The 14,631-nt window shown below is 42.8% G+C and overlaps 1 protein-coding gene across 2 annotated transcripts; it reads right to left on the reverse strand.

Annotated features, from left to right (window-relative positions):
• Nucleotides 1-258: 258 nt before the first annotated feature.
• Nucleotides 259-7,863, reverse strand: CUNH11orf87 (chromosome unknown C11orf87 homolog). 2 transcript variants are annotated; one of them, XM_027677262.1, is made up of 2 exons: nucleotides 7,188-7,863; nucleotides 259-6,197 (listed from the first exon to the last, which is right to left on the reverse strand). In XM_027677262.1, exon 2 carries the CDS (start codon nucleotides 6,042-6,044, stop codon nucleotides 5,568-5,570), a length of 477 nt encoding a protein of 158 aa, XP_027533063.1. In that variant the 5' UTR covers nucleotides 6,045-6,197; nucleotides 7,188-7,863; the 3' UTR covers nucleotides 259-5,567. The 2 variants fall into 2 exon arrangements, with proteins under 2 accessions (XP_027533063.1, XP_027533062.1); XM_027677261.1 differs by lacking the exon at nucleotides 7,188-7,863 and adding an exon at nucleotides 6,569-6,619.
• Nucleotides 7,864-14,631: the final 6,768 nt, after the last annotated feature.

Here is a 14,631-nt window from a genome sequence, read left to right on the forward strand (position 1 = left end):
GTTGATTGATGGGGTCTGAAAAACAGAGGACAAAGAATGTGAAACTAAAAAAAAGAAAACCTACATGATTTTATTCTGCTGTAAATTGTGAAATCTTTTCCTGTTTGTATATGTGTTTTTTGCAGTGACTGCTTTAAAGCCTTTGTCCTCTTTAGAAAAGTAAAATAATGAACAGATTATATTGCTCCATTTCAAGGAAGAAAACAACAAGGAAAAGTCAACTGGAACACCAAATTATATAAATAAAGGCAATTTTTACTGACAGTGTTCTGATCCAATGTTTATTTATTTCCTAACTCATACAAAATTGATGCTTGTAGAGGTATTGGGTTAAAAGGGTTGGAAAATTAATCCTTCTAGTTATCCACAGAGAACATGTAGTACTGATGAAGCAGTGAAAACCTCCTTGATTTGAATAAGAAATACATGACATATAATTTACAGAAATAAGATCTAATGTCATATTGAAAATGATGGTTTAGAGCAACAGTATCAGCAAGGACATTGATATTTGTCTCTGCTGCAGCTGGAATGGGTAACCCTTCACCCAGGTCAATTCAGTGGACAGGGAGTCTTCGCTTCCACAACTCCAAACAAGAAAGCTAACTATTACCATTGTTAGGCATTTCACCTGTTTGCTTGTCAGTCACTTCTCTCCTCAAGCTCATACACCATCCAGTTCTTGCAAGGTCATAAGACATTTTCTACACTATTGAGTTTGGCTGGATTCAGACCAGAGACCTACATGTAAAAGACTAAAAACAGAAGGAGGCTCTGTTCTACTAGAAATTTATTTAGCGATCAGATGGAAAACTTGGAAAAAATGTTCAGTACCAGAAAGAGATGAAAAGGTCAGTCCCGGATAAAAGTAGTTCTAACTTTTAACATAAATGAAAGTGATATTAAAGGTTGGTATATGAGTCATGCCAATTTCTATATAGATGAGAAATACAATGAAATGGTATCTAAGTCATTATAAATTTTGCTATTTACACAAAAGAGGAAAAAGAATGTTTACCACATAATTTTTCATGTTTCCCTTCGTAACTTGCATACTTATTAAAATGTACGGTTTCAAGTACACATAGAAAAAATACGAACGTGCAGAGAGAATAACAACTAGAAAGAAAAAAAGCAACCAAGTCCTATAACTGGATTTAAAATAATTCAGTCCTATCTAAAGAGTCAAATCATGTTCTTTTTCCTCCCTACATAAAAATTGCACTCATATTCATAACAACAGAAGAAGAAAAGCACAGTTGCTTCATAACACTGGACACAGCTTTCCAGAAACAAGATAGCAATTACTCAGAAATGCTATGGAAAACATTAATCACAGAGTAACTTGCTATTTACATCAAAGATATAGCCTCTAAAATTAATTTTAAATAAAAGCAAAAAAGATTTGTCATAGGACAGTTTTGTCTATAATGTGGAGTCTCTGTTCTTTGCTTTTTGTCCAGCATTTCTTTTGAGATCTATATCTATAAATTTATAGATATACATCTGAGAGAGATGTTTCAAAAGTTAAAACATGTCTGGATGGAGAGCTCGCAAATTCCATCTGAAACTATATTTGCAGTAGACAAACCCCCACAGAAAAAAATGTCACAATGATACATTTTAATGAAATGACATTCCCTGTCCATGATCCGCATAGGATCCACGTAGAACCTAAATTCCTCAGTCCACAGAAGCAGAGCTAACAGTAGCAGTGCGAGTTCCCCAGTGCCACCAGGCTGAAGCACCCTAGCCTTCATGGGGTGCAGTGGCTTCCATCCCCGTGGAGGTTGCTAAGACAGGTGCAGAGCAGGGTCAGTGGTGGTGGTGTGGAGAGCTGTCAGCCTCCATGTGGACTACAGATGGGATCCCAGTTTCTTGGCAGTCAGTGCAAGCCACTCCTGCTGATGCCAGCAGGAGCTGTACAAATCCCCAGGGCAGCAGCAGGCTCTGAGGACAGGAGTGCAGGACAAGGCATTGCTGATTCTCCAATCCAGACCCAGCATGGCCACCACATTGCCCATCAGCTCTGTTCTCACTAGGCTCTACAAAACAAGTCACGGCTGTCGTGTTTCTTCCACAAAATGACAGCTGGACCAGACAGGAACTATTGAGCCCCACAGCACTTCTAATTCTTACACATGCAGGATGCTAGTGGGCAACCAGTTCCAATTCAGAACCAGGAAAATCCAGCTGGAGGATGTGCCCCTTAGCAGAGAGAGGAAAGACTGTCTGTGCTTCCAACAGTCAGCACTCAGCTGCCCAGTCATCATTGTCACTTGTCGAAACCAGTGCAAATTCACAGGAAAAAGAATGTCCACATCGAGAGGGTATAAATCCTTCCTCGTGTTTGAGAATGGTACAAGCATTTACCCAGCATCTCTATCAAATATCGTAGAAAAGGTTACACAAAAATATTTAAATATATGGATACAGATACATAGATATTACACTTGCATAAAATATGTATTTTCAAAACCCTTTGGGCAGTTTCACAGTTAGCTGAAAATGTATGCTTTAGAAATATGAACAATTTTCTACTCTTTTCTAGTTTAAGTAGGAGGGGGAGGGGAAAGAAGCATCAGCCTTATTAATACTGAATGCTAAGTGCAGGAGTTTAGCTGTAGCTGTAGGGTTTTGAAGCAATTGATTTGACAGAACCTCCAAGCATAAACTCTGTTTTAAAAATCCACATCTATTCCCTATGTTGCTTATTGTTTCATGAAAATGAAAACCTACGTGTCCTGCTTGTATCAGCTAGATCTTCTGAGACCATTCAATTAAACCTCATAAGCCTGCAATACCTCAAGATAGGACTGTGTATTGGGAGTACACATGAACCTTATTGCAGTAATTCTGTGTGATAATAGGAATTTATAACTTCTCATATCTTGTCTAATTTAACTTCAGAAATAAAAAACCTTAAATGACACCACAAGAAGCTCACAGTTCTGCAAAAATTAGTCAGTATGAAATTTTACTAATAGAGCATATAATTTACACAGATTTACATAAATACAGAGATATTAAAATATTAAATCAAAGCTAATTAACAGGATAGAGTTTTACATGGTAACGTTTTAACTTTAGTCACACTTTTGCAACTACTTTTAGTGTCATGAGTTTATATAAACAATACATATACCTGTATATCCATAATATATATATAAAGATATATATATCTATCTCTCCATCCTTCTTTTTTTCTTCAAAAATAGGGCAATTTTATAAATGCAATGAGATGTGACAAGCAGTACACTTCTGGGAAATTATTGCATGCCTTGAGTGCATAAGGCAGAGGGAAGAATATCTGAGTTCAGACACTAAAGAAGTGGAATCATCAACCAGAAATGCACTGGAGTGATTTGGAACATCTTATTGCTTTTATAAAATTCGAAATTATACACTGTTGGTTTGTGGGGATTTTTTTTAAAGGCACAAAATAAAGGGGAAAGTAATATCTCTCTATTTAGCGGAGATCAACGGTCAAGGAGTTCCATTACTGTTCACCGAACACTCTTCATTGTCCTAAATCTATTCCCTGTGGTGCAATATTGTGCTGCAGTTGCATAAGGAGGTTAAACACAAAAGTTCATGCATCCTTTATTAGGGGAAACAAAACAAAGCCAATTTCCTTGCCCAGCAACAGTGAAGTAGCCATTAGCATCTGATCCCACCAACTGGCGGCAAGAGTCAGCCATGACTCCTATCAAACAGCAGTGGCAAACACCACTTGGTCGCAGATACGGTATGCTCACCACACTAACCTCAGAGGGTGGAGCAGCACCTTGAGCTGGATGATACAGTACTTGCCTAAAGCACTGGAGGCATGGATCCAAACTCAACAGCAATTTCCCATCAGACCAGGAATGATCGGAAAGGAATAAAACTCGGTAACAGAAACACTGCCCCGAAAACTCTGCATTTTGGGGCTATTAGAGGATTATGGAGCACTTCTGCCATTCGCTTTCCCTGTTTTAAATTAGTTAATGGCATTCACTCCCAGATTAGGGCCCCAGACCTCCTGGTCCATGTGTCTGGGCTTTTTCTAGTCAGCCACCCTGGGAGGCAGAGCACAGCACAGAAGAAATACAAAGGATACAGAATATTCTGTGGACTATTACTATCTCCTCAAATCACTTTTAGTGTTGGGACAGAAAGAAAAAAAAAAAGATTAAATTCCTCAGGATCACTTTTTCTTTGCTGTAATTTTAGATGTTAGTATGCACAGTAGAGGGCTGCCTCTGCTACGATACCACACTCAATGTTTCAAAGTTTGGATATGGCACTCTGTTAAGGCACCTTCAAGTAATGGTCACTGATTTAATCATTAAAGCCGCATTGTCTGTAATCGACACTGCTTCCTCCAACACACAAAGTACCAGCAGCCACTCACACCCACCATCCACAGACAAAAGAACTCTCAATTCCTGCTAGGGATAAACTACATCAGCCACCTCTAAAATAAATATTTACCAGGGTTTAGGAGTGGACATTTTTGCACAACTGCATGGTTCGTTCCCTAAGACAGAAAACAGGAGAAAATTAAGTGTTGTCTGTCCCTAATTGTCTACAAGATTAGGGTTAAAAATACACATCAGCCTAAAAAAGTAGAAGCGAGATGGGTACTGCTGCAGGATTCCTTACTGGGAGGCAAGGCTATAAACGCAGGCATTCAGTGCAGGGTGCCTGGTGCAGAACTGGATTGTTTCAGGACCAAGAGGAGGTACAAACACAACCTCCCCTGGGAGAGGACAGGCAAGTTACTGCACATTACCTCTCCCTTCCACACAGAATGGCACTGGGTTTGGGTTTCAGGTTTCATGGCATTCAGGTTTCATGAGATGCAGATAGGGATGGGGAAGGGGAGGCATTTGAAGATGAATGGAGCTGAAGGGAGTAGAAAGCTCAAACATCACTGTGCAGACAGCTGACTCCATCCCATCCCCCAGATAGTGGGTCAATCAGTGTTGCAGCTGGGGGCACAAGGATGTGGGGCCAGAGAGTGTTTGCAGTTAAGCCCAACTAGGGGTAGGTGTAGCCATTTCAACACAAAATAATATCCAGTCCTCCCAAGGAGAGGGGCGGGACAGGGGCATAGATCCCAGCACAAAAGGAGAGACCACAGTGTACTTCCAGTCTGCTCTGAGGGGACAGGAGGGTCCTAAGGCACCCACTAGACCTGCCTCTCCCCCCACACCACTCACCCACACCCCAACCAACACCATGCAACGGTGACACAGGGTGCAGCGGGAATCCCAAGAGCAGGAACATCCCAGTCCCTGGGGTAATAATGTCCAGCGAAAAGGGACACCCTACCCCTGACCCTCTCCTGCAAGTGGATGATTTCATCTTTAGTAGTTGTGTGCAGCTCCTTCTCCAGTTAAAAGATGCATCCTTTCCTCACACAGTCAATGAGAAACTCAATGTGATCTGTCATGCACTTGGATCATGGGCTTGTTCGTTCATTTGAATTGGCAATATTTTCCTCTTCTTCAGGGACTAGAATAATCACTCAGGTATTTACAAACACAAATCAGAGCCTTCACGAGGTCTCCCCCAAACCATCATGATAAAATCTCTGTCTGCAGGAGCCCTGCACCAGCTGTGTCCAAACAAACCTGTGCTTGCTGAGAGCCGGGGGCTGCTGAGGGAGAGGAGCGCTGGATCTCCAAGTCCTGGGGGGGTCTTCCCAGTCGGCTGTCTCTTCCTTGGGCTGCCTCTCCCTGCACCACTGTCCCAGGGTGCTGGCTGCTGCTATTGCTGCTGCGGGCACAGTGGTCCCGTTCATACTCCTCCTGAGCCTTTTGCATTTTCCGTTTCTTCATCTTCCTCTTGTGGATGTGGAAGGTGGTGAGGGAGAGGAGGATCAGGCAGAAGATGAGGGTGACTAGGACAATTAAAACCAGGGTGGATGAGAAGGACTGGAAGAGCTGACCCACTTGGGTGATGCAGGTGGTGCTGGTATTTAAGGTGGTGGATGTCCTGTTCAGAAGACAAGGTGGCAGGGACAGCCTCAACTCCTTGGAGAGCTTGGCACTCATTGAGGAGGCTACGGAAGATGAGGATCTTCCTCCCCTCTCTGAAGACGCCTAAATTTCAGTCACTGCCGTGCCGGGCTGCTGGCGGGCGCTCGCTGGAAATGCCTGGGATGCTGCCGGCTCAGCCTCCCGCTCGCTCTGAAGTACCCGAGCAGCCTGCAACGAGAACCGGACACATCAGCGCCCCGTGGCACCCACCCTGCGCAGCTCCCCCCGCCCCAAACCCGGCTGCGGCAGCCTCCGCCCTGCGCCCCGCCACGGCCCCGCTCCGGGCGGACCCGGCTCCCCGCCGGGTCGCGGGGCAGGAGATCGGGACGGCACGGGGACGGGCCACCGCGCCGCCGCTCCGACTTCGCGAACCCTCGGCATCCCGGGCAGCCCCGCCCGACCGCTCCCCCAACTAGTTGCCCGCGGTAAGGGAGCGAGGGAGCGGCTGCCAGAGCCCCGCGCCGCGGCGGGGACAGGCTGCCGGAGCCGAGCGGGTCCTGTCCCGTGGTGCCGGTGCCCGCCCCAGAGCCCCCCCTTACCTGCGCGGCCAGGGAGCGCGCGGGCGCAGGGGGCTGCGGCAGCGCGGAGTGAGCGCAGGAGCGGAGCCGCCGCCGCCTCGGGAGCGCCGCCCGCAGCTGCAGCCGCCCCGGCCGTGACGTCAGGCGGCCCGGCCCGCCGGCCACCGCCCCGTACGGCCCCGCGCCCGCGGCACCGCCCGGCCCCCCCGCTGGGCATCGGCGCCCCCACGGGCACGCAGGAACCGCCACCTCCCCACCCCGGGGCTGTCGCCGCTGCCCGCACCCTCCGTGTCCCTGCGCTGCCGCAAGCGCAGCCGGCCCCGCTCGTCGCCCCAGTCCCCACGGCAGTCCAGCCCCCCACCATCATTCCCTGCCCACCTCTGCCCCCCACGCTCTTTGCATGCCCTGACGCTGAGAGCGGCCCATATTCCCTTCCCCAAAACACCGAGACGTACCGCCATACCCACCGACCCCAGCCAGCCCCTTGTCCCGTGTCCCCATCCACGCCATGGCCGGAGCGCCCGCCCCAAGTCAGCCGCGGCTACCCCCGGTGCCTTCACTTCCCGGCTACCCTGTGCACCCACCGACAACCCACATTCGCAGCGGTACCACACCCCGAATGCCGAGCTCCCATCCGTACCGAAACCCCGTCCCTTCGCACAGCAAGAGCACCCGTCCTTTCCCGGTGTGGCTGGTGTGAATCCGTGGGAGCGAAGCAATGCCAAGGGCTCTTGTTGGGAACATGTGTGAAAACTTGCCTTACCGAGGCTAAGTGCATCACGGGCATTTTGTTCAAAAGCAAATGGGTATGAGCTGCCCATTAATACATTTAAGCTAAAAATGAGATGATTTTTAAACATAAGAAAATGTATTATTTGAAAAGTACTTTCAGTAGAGGTAACAGGACAGAAACAATAATTACCGTTAGGATGGAGCTCTTCACATTTCCAAAAGGAGCAAACTGATGTGGTAGTGTTTGCAACATGGGACAAGATCTGATGGCCAGGAAGTTCCATCGGTCCTATGTGGTGTGCTCTAGACTAACCCCAGGTTCTGGGAACAGAGTTACTATAAAGCTCTGGCGTGAGTAACAGGACTTTAAGGAAAAATAGAAAAGGTCCATCCTTGCTGGTGGCCTGAAGCCACCTTAAAAAACTGGAGGAAAATCTGTACCAGATGAGCTCTGACGTGAGTTGAAAAAATCTTCAACCAAGATCAAAAATCTGTTAGATCTGCAGACCCTGATAGCCAAGAACCTGTTGCAGAGGTAGGCAGGAGCTGGTAAGCTGTGTGTTTAACCATTTTGTTGTTTCAAGGCAGATTTCTTCCATACTGTTTTTGTCTCTAATAAATGCAATGCAGCTTGTGAACTTCGGTCAGACACTATGATTGTTCTGGTGAAAGATTTACTCCACAAGGAATGGACTACATTAAACTCAGTTGGGATAGTCCCAATCATTTCCAAAGGGACTCCAAATTAATACTTCCTCTAAAGCTAGAGGGACAAGGGTTCCATTAGTCTTTCACCTCTCCAAATCAATACAGTCTGTTGCTTTAGAGGGGTGCTACACAGCAAGGAAAGAAGTTCAGAACAGAGTGACAAGCTTTTGCCTACTTATTTGCCCACTGCTCCTCTCATTCAGCTCCCTCAGGTGCATACGCAGTGTCATTGCCCAAAATACATCTCCCTCATGCATTGGACAACCTTTAAAGGTCCCTTCCAACCCAAATTATTATATGATTCTATGTTTCTCAGCCCAGCATTCCTTGTACACATCCACACCTCCTCTTGCATACCAGCCACATCTCTATTTCCCCACTGACATTCTGCCTGCACCCTTTTCTTCCTCCATGCCTTTCTCCAATGTGCACATCTGAGGTCTGCATTAATGGGTACTCTGTGCTTGCTGCTCGCTGCCTTAGTGGAGAAAACAACTATCACAGGCTGAAACAGCAAATCAGTCATCAGGCCATTCCCTCTTTCCTTCCACTATTCTCTGCAAAGCAGCAGCTGAATGGGAAGCTGAAAAACAGGGTGAGGGGTGTGGGGGCCACTCATCATGGCCTGGGCCACTGGAGAACACTCCTGATCTCACCCAGAAGCAGCAGAGGTATAAAACAGTAGTGCTGCTCTCCCTGAACAGGATCCACTGGATCCTTTAGCCTAAACTGAAGTTGGGAAAAGGATACTGCCTAATCCCAAAGCATGTGTGAGTTTGTGAAGTTGCAGCAGCTGATCTGAGACTATCATTCAGAAGTTACCAGATTATTAGAAATAATTTATTTTAAAAAACCCAAACAACAGCATAAGAATGGCCTTTTGCGCAGAAAACAGTCTTAGCAGACATAATATAATTATGAAGATATCTTAGGATGTTAGCCCTATTTATGGCAGAAATAACCAAATTGTGGATTGAATAAACTTCAAACTAATTCATGATTTCAAAAGTTAATAGATAGGACTACTTATTTATTGCACTAGAATATATGATTATGTTTTCAGATTTTACTTGTTGGGAGAGGCAACACAAAGCTACTGAAAGTTAAATTGCCCTAAATAAATTTAAAAGCCTTTGTGAATTTATTTTACCTGCTGTCCTTTGCCATCTGACCATTTGCCTTTTTCGTATCCCAAGCTGCTGCTTCCTGTCTCTCCTGCCACTGTTCCTTCTCATCCAGACCACTGGGCTGAAATGCCCATAATGATTCTTATACGTTTTACTTATTACTTTCAAAATGCTACTCACATTATTCCTTGCTTTTAGGATTAGCAAATAGTGAAAATATGTCTTGTGTATTAGCATGAGAATTATTCCAAGTATAAGGTTTTTCCTAAAGTGTAGAGTGAAAGATGGGTCCAGAAAGTGGACAAGGGTAGAGACCTCAGCAATTATTTAACTCTTTCCCCACTGTCTCAGCCCCTTTTCTCTCTGTGTTCATGTACAATTTTGCAATATTTCTGCTTTAGCTAGGATAAATGAAAAACAGAATTTGTTCTTGCTCTTTCTGTCAACTAATTTTACAATTTTTAATTGTCAGAAGAGAAGCACTGTGGACTAAAGGGGAAATAATTCTTCTTTGATTACACATACCTTGGCATTCTGGTTCATACTGGCTGCCAGCCAACCAAACTATATGGATTCAAATACCCATGATCAGAATATAGGGAGTTTCAGAAATCAGGGGGAAAAAAATCTGTATTGTTACTGTGCATTATTCCTTTCCTCTGATTAACTGTTATAATTAGATTTGAATATAAAAATGCAACCCCCACCCCAAACATCTCCAATAGATAGTGAGGTCATGGAAAACCTTTCCTTTTTCTGGAATGAAAATAAAGGACATGATATTTTCAAAGGTACCCTCTTTTAAGAATAAGTTGGTCATTAGTTGTAGTGAATTTCACCGTACTATATATGAAGTATGACATTTATGGGGATTAGGTTTCTTGCTCAAGTAGAATTGGTTACTGTGTGATAGAGGATATTATTTTAAGGGGATAGTTTTTGAATTTTACAACAATGTTTGTACTCATTACAGCCTTGATAACTCCCAGTTTTCTCTGGATTCACTTTATTAAGAAGCAGATGGCATACGTATTTGCAAATCCCCAAAATGGACTTTCGTTCATGGGGTTTGTTTTTAGTTAATTAGAGAAATTGTTCCTTCAGATACTAATTCCTCAGTCCCTGTATTACAAGGCCCTTTTTCACTAAGGCAGTTGCCTAATGAGATAACCTATATGAGCAAAGACTGTTCATTTAAGTAAAGGTTTGATGGTTCAGGCCATTGGCTATTAATGGCCCTTCTTGAAAAAAAATGTTTTATCCCACCACTGTTTAAATTTAGCACTTGATTGCATATAGAATACTGCATGATCTCTTTTTCACCAAGATTGATGTCATCATTTGTCAGACAGACCAAACACTTGATGAATGCCTATAATCCATGTATTAATCCACTATCTTCCCACGGGATTAAAGTTGTCTGTGTAGAAGTCTTTTAGGACTCCACATACTCCCACTACTACAGGTGAAGCCCAGCGATTTAAATATGCTTTGAAAACGTAGTACTGTAGACAGAATGGATTTCATAAACAAAATTTAAATGCACTGGTAGGTCAGCTAAGATCCTGCACATGTAAATGTTTGTTGTACTAAGATACCAGAAGTGTCCTTTGGAGATTCTGAGTTGGAATACCTTTACTCTGGCTGACAATTCTGCCTCCCAGGCTACCCAGCTCAGAAGCAGGTATTCTTTTTCTTTCTTTCCCCCACACCTTCTAGAAGAAGGTAGTCTGAGTTATGTGGACTCACAATTACTTCAGTTTCAGGAGATGATTTCTTATGAAGCTTAAGGACAATTTTACATATTAAATTTCTATTCTTACTATAGAAAAATATTCTTTTCTTTTTCTGATTAAGAAGAAACCTCCCACATGGGACAGTGAGAATTAAAGAAAAAGAAAAAAGAATGCATGTGATGCCAACTGAGGAAGGTTAATAGGCTTTTGCTAAATTTAATAGGGTGTTAAATGGTACCAGTAGTAGAATATGAGTCCAGACTATGAAGAAATAAATAGACAACATTAAGCATGCCTGACCAAGTACACAGATTTTCAGTTTAATTATAACAGAATTCTAAAGCTGCAACATACAAACATCTACTAATGTGTAGCAGATCTGAGTAAAATTAATGCAAAGGGAGAAAAGAAGGACTGTAACTATACATTAAAAATGCTGTTTATTTTTTTCATTAGCCAATACATTTTAGTAAGGCAGGAGCAGAGTAATGACCTTTCAGATTTAATCTTTTTGCTCTTCTTAATAGTTAACAGAGTTTTCAGGGAATTCAGAGGAGCAGACTTTATTTATATTTTTAAATAAAGAACATGGCTAGTGGTTGGTGAAACATAAACTGTGTACTGCTGGTTATCACTGAGAGAGAAAAAAAGATTTGTACTGCTTAGTTAGACTGGAGTGAGGTTTAAGCATAATGATCCACAATTTAAGTCTGATTTCATGTTAACAGACTCTCACCTGTTTCCCCTAACACAGCTGGAATGCATTTCAGAGCTACTTCCACACAACACTCACTCCAGCTTCTAATATGGGATAAACCACTAGTTTGGTCAAACTCTGTTTGACTGAAGGGTCGATCAGCCCTGGAGGATGGCAGGCTTGTGCAGCCTCAAGCCTGTATCCCTTTTGTGTGACCCAGGGCACTTTCCCATCCCATCAGTGAGTGATAAGGAGGAAAATTCCAAGGGAGAGAAACAGTCACACCTTCCATGGGTTATCCTATAGGCCGGGGAGAGAGCAGTCCTCAGAGATACTCATGTGATCCATCTGTGTATTTACACACTAGAATATATTTACACTATAACAGCAACAATATGAAAGGGACACATAGGATTACAGCCTGGTGGCTGCTGTCTGCAGGCAGGAGACTGGTAGAGAACAGGCTTGAATTTGTGTCTTTCAGCTCCAGGCAGTGTGTGGCTCATCCCGAGACAGGAGATTTTCTTGTTCATTCTATGCACATAACAACCCTCCCACTCCCCATAACGTCCTGGCTTCCTTCCAGTAAGGAAATCTAAGAAAGCTGGGAAAGTGTAATGGATGACAAAGTCATTTACCTCTAGCTCTACTAGAAAAAATCCATGCTCAGACAACTCCAGCTCACTGCGCTGTTCATCAGCGAAGTACATAGCTCAAATTTTGCCCAGGGCCTTTTATAATTCTTTCTTTTTTCTTTTTTTATCAACTACTGTGTGATGAAAGAAGTTAGCAGCACTCATTATTATTCTGCTCTGCTGTTATCTCCTGGGCCCTAAACACCCAAGAGACCCCTGGTTTTATTTATTGGAATAGTAAAAGAAATCCTGAGACCAGCTGCTGGAAATACATTTTTCTTGTGTTGTTGCATAGCTGAAAGTCTTTGTGGACAGCCCTGTTCTTTTAACTTGTCTGTACCCTGTTTGTAGCCAGGATGTTAACTGCTTCTCTTACAGAAATTTAAGTTAATTTTAGAAATTTTAATTGATAATAAAACCAATTTTTACTAGCTTTATAGCACTTCATTTTTTTTCTTCTGAGGCCCTAATTTGGGGGGGGGAGGAGGAGAATATTAATTTTCAATTACAGTATCATCCCCAAACTTCATGAGCACAAAATTTCTTTATGCTCATGCTTTCTAAACTAGGATCAGAAATGTGAAGGTCTTATTCTATGAGGTGCTGTACCCTGTAGTCAAATCCAACCCAGGATACAAGCAGCTGCCCACAGGAAAGGTCAAACTAAGCATGTTGTTGATTGCCTGTTGGATTGGATCAAGCACCTTGCAGCAACAGCCCCTCACAGGCATTTCTTCCCCTTTCCCAAAAACACATGTGGCAAGTGGAGCTGCCCCAGCTGCAAAAATGATTGTCTCTTCTATGGCAAGAGCCTTCCATCTGATGAGCTGTATGATCAGCTTTAAAAAAAGAAAAGGCTCTGACAGACAAATGAGTTTAAGGTTTTCCTTTCATTATTCCTGGCATTTTCCTGATATCATGTTGGATGTGCTTGTGAATAATCTGTTTGTACAAAAATAACATAGTTTTAGAAGTGCTTATTTTCCCAGTGATATCAGCAAGAAAGCAGTTGTTTACTGTGGTTTCATTTTAAACTTGCTTCACCGCTGTGTGTATTAGACTCTACTGGAAAACCATGTAATCTCTTATTACTGAACTCTTTGGTTTTCTCTCTGTCTCTTTCTGCTAAGTTTTATTATGCTCTTCACCATGTCATGTCTGAAATTAGACTGAAAACACTTCGGGAAAGCAACGGAATTATCTGATTTTTATCAAGACATGCTCTGAGAGAACATAAAGCTCTCTCCAAAATAAAATAAAACCAACTGCAGCAGCTAGAAGTAAGGAGAAAGTATGAATGCAATAAACACTCAACAAAATTGACCAACATTTTTTTAAAGCCCTACAAGAATGTATTTGGATGTAGCAATGTCCTTGCATGATAGCAGGAGGTTGATTAGGTGTTTTGCACTCAAAGAAAGTATTGATACCATAACTTTTCTCTGTATACTTAGATAAGACTATGCCAAGGAATCCTATGTATAGCCATTCTTTCCTGTTAGCTTTGTTTCCTCCTCCTTCTGACCTTCACAGCTCAGAAGTTAAAATTAGGTCTCTAAGTCATTACTATGATACAAATACTTTTGCTTTCTTTGAGGGGCCCAGAAGTACAGTTTAGCTAACCCACCTCTCACCACCTTTAGGGTCACACTAGAGTAGCATCAGTGTGAAAAAGAAAAGCTTGGAAAGCAAAGGGAAGATTGAGTTTATAGAACAAGAAAAAAATGGGCAAAGTGAGTATGAGAATGCATTTTATTGAACCAAGAAGGGCAGGTAGAACATAGGAGGTACAGTGTAGAGATGACAATCATAAATACCTATTATTTGGGGAGCAATGCATAACAGTGAGAAGAGAGATTGAAGGAAACTGGAATTACATAACTGAAAATTATACAACATAAAAACCTCGTTTGTCATTTCAATCACAGACGGACACAGACATAATATTACATGCAGTTTCAGCTGCTCTAGTTAAAGAAATATGTAATAATTCTTATAAGAATACACATTTTAAAATTCTATAAACTATGACATCATGAAAAAACAGTGAAACGTTATAGTATTTCTTGGATAGGTAGATAGATAGATAGATAGATTGATTGATTAATTGATTGATTGATTGATAGCGCCTGCCACTTTCAACCTATGTAATTTCCAGCCTGTGATATGTACTCCAGAAGTCTGAGAAACAGTTGTACATTTACCACAAAGTGTGTGTTAAAGTATGGCATAAACTCTCAGGGACAGGTACGAGGAATACAGGATGTCGTCCTAATGAGGGAAAATGTAGAATCACAGCTGAGATAGAATAAGAAACTGTATTACATTAAGTCTTTTTTAGGAAAAGAATAATAGAGAGAAAAAGGAAAGGGAAGGTTTGATAAAGGAAGGTTTGGGAAAGGAAGGGAAGGTTTGGGAAGGAAGGGAAAGGGAAGGGAGGGGAAGGTTT

Source organism: Neopelma chrysocephalum, unplaced genomic scaffold, assembly GCF_003984885.1.
Source record: "Neopelma chrysocephalum unplaced genomic scaffold, ASM398488v2 Primary Assembly neopelma1_43, whole genome shotgun sequence".
In the NCBI taxonomy this organism is placed as follows: Eukaryota; Metazoa; Chordata; class Aves; order Passeriformes; family Pipridae; genus Neopelma; species Neopelma chrysocephalum.